At 36.9% G+C, this 3,811-nt stretch overlaps 1 protein-coding gene across 1 annotated transcript; it reads left to right on the forward strand.

Moving 5' to 3' along the window:
• Positions 1–2,963: 2,963 nt before the first annotated feature.
• Positions 2,964–3,609, forward strand: LOC118750273. The gene is made up of 3 exons (XM_036484996.1): positions 2,964–3,291; positions 3,354–3,456; positions 3,518–3,609. The coding sequence occupies exons 1-3, from the start codon at positions 2,964–2,966 to the stop codon at positions 3,579–3,581; spliced, it is 495 nt and encodes a 164-aa protein (XP_036340889.1). The 3' UTR covers positions 3,582–3,609.
• Positions 3,610–3,811: the final 202 nt, after the last annotated feature.

The raw sequence follows: 3,811 nt of genomic DNA on the forward strand, positions 1-3,811 counted from the left end.
GACGAACAACTTTTGATATAATTCGCCTACCTAAACGGGGTTAGATCGCCGAAACAACAGCCCTTGGTCGGGTAAAACCCGAGTCATTCCAGCACGTAGAATCGGCTGTCGTGAGAATGTTCTCAAAATACCCCTATATTTTGTATGAACCAATTAGAACAGATCTGACCGGCCGAGAAGCAGCCATTTTCAATTAAGAAAAAAAACAATTGGGTAAAAAGTGTATGACGTTCGTAATTTTGAAGTTTCCTATTTCTGCTTTGCTTCTCTCTTTATGTGCATTTTGTCGGTGGTTTATTTCAGTGATTTTTAAGCGATTTTCAATAAATTTTTGTGCAAATGTAATTAAAATGAAGTGCGCGGTGATTGGTTGCAAAAAAAAACACGTACAAAATAATAAATTGGTTAGCACTCACATGTGCTACAAAGCTGCTGGCATTTTTTTTCTTTATGCTTCGTCTCACATTCTTTGTTTACTTCTCAAAGAAAATAACATGGCTCCAGAATTACAAACGTCAGCCAGAAAATTACTGTTTTCTTTTGCTTCATCTTGTCAGATCTTGTGTAGTAGGATCATGGGTGTTTTGTTTCGCTTTTCTTCATAATTCCGCTTTGACAGATAAGTTCAATACATGATTTTATATGAGGCTTGTTAAATATAATGCGAGGAAAGCAAAGCGAAGCAAAACATGGGCAACTCGCGACTTTTGCGCGCTTTGGCAATCAGCTGTCTACATGTATTTTTTCTCGCGCGCTTGCATTTGCATTTATTAATGCATATTATTATATTGTGCCGCTCTATTCTGCATTTCGATTACGTTCCCGCATTCCGCTCCGCTACAATCGTAATTTGGTATTTTGGGTTACGATCGAGACGAAAGAATAAGAGGAAGAGCGAAAACATCTTCGAAATCAGCTGGTTGCCCATGATGCAATAATACAAGGTGGTATCAGTTGTGACAGCTCGATTTGACACTGCCTTAGCTCAGTAGAATAAGAAGAAAACGAGAAGAAATGAATCCCCATTTGGGGGAAAAATATAAAATTTCATAATTTCTTCTAAACAAAATTTGCTTTTTTATAGTATATACGTAATGAATTGAAACAAAATAAGATAAAAGACCTCCTTGAGAAAACAAAATGTGAATACTGAGAAAAAATAAAAAAATGCAACTATATTATTAGGCAAATAATTGTTAAAGAAGTAACACTGTTTCACCTAAGGCAGTCAATATGGCGGAATTAAAGCAAGTAGTCTGATCCAATAGCAGTCCGGTTTACAGGATTTAGTCAGAACTTACAGGAAGTCGTTCCTATTGACATAAAACCTGTAAGTGGGAACACTTTTGAGAGAGTAACTGAGCAACTGTTCCTAGTCAGAAGTTACAGGATTTAGTCCGGAGTTTCTTTTCCTGTAAGATCATGAAAAGTGTCGAACGATCAGCTGATTTGCATGTGCAAGCAAAAACTAACAGCGGTGAAAGCAAAGTACCTTATATTTGTAAAAAATGGAATTAAACAACGAAATGTTTGAATATGTATAGATTTTAATAATTATTTAGTGATATTTCAGCTAAATCAGTGTTGTACAAATGACATGTAAACAAACCGACTGACGTTTTTACAGGAAATAGTGCTTTTTGCGTTCCTATGCACTTCTGCATCTGTTCTCCTTTTACTCACATTTGAGAGAGTAAAATTGTAGTTTGACAGTTCCACAGGTTTTAGTCCGAAGTTCAAAGGAACAGACTAAAGAAGTTGCCAACCGATAACACCTTGTATTATTGGGCCCTTTCACACGGTCAATATTTATTGACGTGATCCAAGTATCGCGATAATTATTGACGGTGCAGCATGCAATATTGATGAATCGCGATCCATATCGCAAAATTTCTAATATTTGGGGTGTTCACAGTTCGTTCCAAATTGTGTCTGAAAATGTAGACGTCTACATTTTGAGACATCTTTAGCATCAAACTGTGAGCACCCCTTTCTAGCAGTCGTCGCAAAATCGTCTCAAAACTTTGCTGGTGTTGCCAGACATTTCTTCCTTGCGTGCATTTTTTATATGTCGCCTTTCGATTTTGTTTCTGAAAAATTGTAATTATTTAACTTAATTACCAATTCGTAATATTTGTTATTTCTTTTCCTTGATTTGTTTCTTTTCATCAGAAATTGCGCTCAAATTAAATGCAAATACAGAAAACGTGCCCAATAAATAAAAAAATGTGATTAGTATTGCCATAAAGCAACCCTGCTGCGAGGTTGCAAAATGTAGACGCGTAAAAAACATACCTTTGAGTGTGACAAAATGTAGACGGCGTCGTTTTCCAATTTTGTATGGGAAACAACAACACCACAGATTTTACGGTTAGAAAACGTCTTAAAATGTAGACGTCTACATTTTGAGACACTATTTGGAACGAACTGTGAACACCCCAATTATGTTCACATATAAAATGATTAACAATAAATCTGCGTCAACTAAACTACCCGTTCACATATAGGAGTTTGGCTGCAAAATTGACAATCAGCTGTCAAGATTGTTTTGACAAGTTTTTTGTTCATGGACAATAGTTTGGGGGAACATTTAAGTGTTTTTCGTTTGCTAAATTATTATTAATTATTAACGATATGGAAAGAAGGCAAAAAGATGCAATAGTTCAGTTGATTGCGCAATTGGCTTCCAGTAATAGACAGTTGGAAGAGATCCGAAAAAGGCGGCTACTGAGATTGAAAAAAATTATGGCAGCAATACGAATGCGAAGCTCTTTATTATATTTTATAATAAGGAATAACACGCGAAAGCGTCTGTAGATACACGTAAGCAATTATAGCAGCTATTTTTTTATTAGTGAATATAATAATCACCGCTTTTATGTGTATTGTAGGCGAGACACGGCAAGTTATGGGAGCTGGACATTCCTGCCAGCAGCGACCAATTTTTTAAGGAGTGCTTTAGAATGAGCCGCGAATCCTTCGCCTTTTTATGCAACGAAGTGACGTCCATTGCAAAAGCCGATACAACTTTTAGGAAATGCACCCCTTTAGACAAGCGCGTCGCGATTGCTTTATATGCGCTTGGTTCCTCAGCTGAATACAGGACAATCGGCCGGCTGTTTGGAGTATCAAAAGGAAGCGTATGTAATATTTTAATAGACTTTAGTTCTGCGGTATGGGACAAGCTCGCCCCTAAGTATTTACCCAGCACATTCCTTACGCAAGAAAAAATTGAAGAGTGTGTTAAGGGATTTGAGAAAATTGGATTTCCTCAATGTCTCGGCGCTGTCGGTAAGTTGTACATATAATGTAACTAGTGTTCAAAAATTAAAAACTAGTTTGATTAACTTCAGATGGATGCCACATTGAAATAAGACCATCAGCCGCTGATGCTGTAGACTATCATAATTATAAGGGTTGGTACTCAATGGTTTTACTAGCCCTCGTTGACTACAGGTAACCGTGTCATATGTATATCTATACGTTCGATGAAAATGCTCAACTTACTTTTTCATAGGTATAGGTTTATGTATATAAATGTTGGAGCACCCGGCCTCTGCAGCGATTCTCAAATTTTCTAAAAATCATCATTAAAATTAATTCTCCAAAGCCCTCTTCACAGCGAGAATGCGAAACCAATATCTTGCACAAATGTTCCAATCGTTGTGCTGGGAGAAACAGCATTTCGCTTTACGCAATTTCTAATGAAGCCTTATCCTTACAACGCAACAGCCGGAAACAGCGAAAAGGTGTTTAATTATCAACTTTCCAAATCTAGAAGAGTAGTAGAGAATGCCTTCGGCCACTTGAA

Source organism: Rhagoletis pomonella, unplaced genomic scaffold (assembly GCF_013731165.1).
Source record: "Rhagoletis pomonella isolate Grant_MI unplaced genomic scaffold, Rhpom_1.0 Rhpom_scaffold_00188, whole genome shotgun sequence".
Taxonomy (NCBI): domain Eukaryota; kingdom Metazoa; phylum Arthropoda; class Insecta; order Diptera; family Tephritidae; genus Rhagoletis; species Rhagoletis pomonella.

Excerpts from the sequence above, each read along its gene's own strand:
- LOC118750273 (XM_036484996.1), top strand. The coding sequence starts at position 2,964 with ATGAGCCGCGAATCCTTCGCCTTTTTATGCAACGAAGTGACGTCCATT. Across the intron at positions 3,292-3,353 it reads TCAATGTCTCGGCGCTGTCG|ATGGATGCCACATTGAAATA; the intron begins GTAAGTTGTACA and ends GATTAACTTCAG. Across the intron at positions 3,457-3,517 it reads CTAGCCCTCGTTGACTACAG|GTATAGGTTTATGTATATAA; the intron begins GTAACCGTGTCA and ends ACTTTTTCATAG.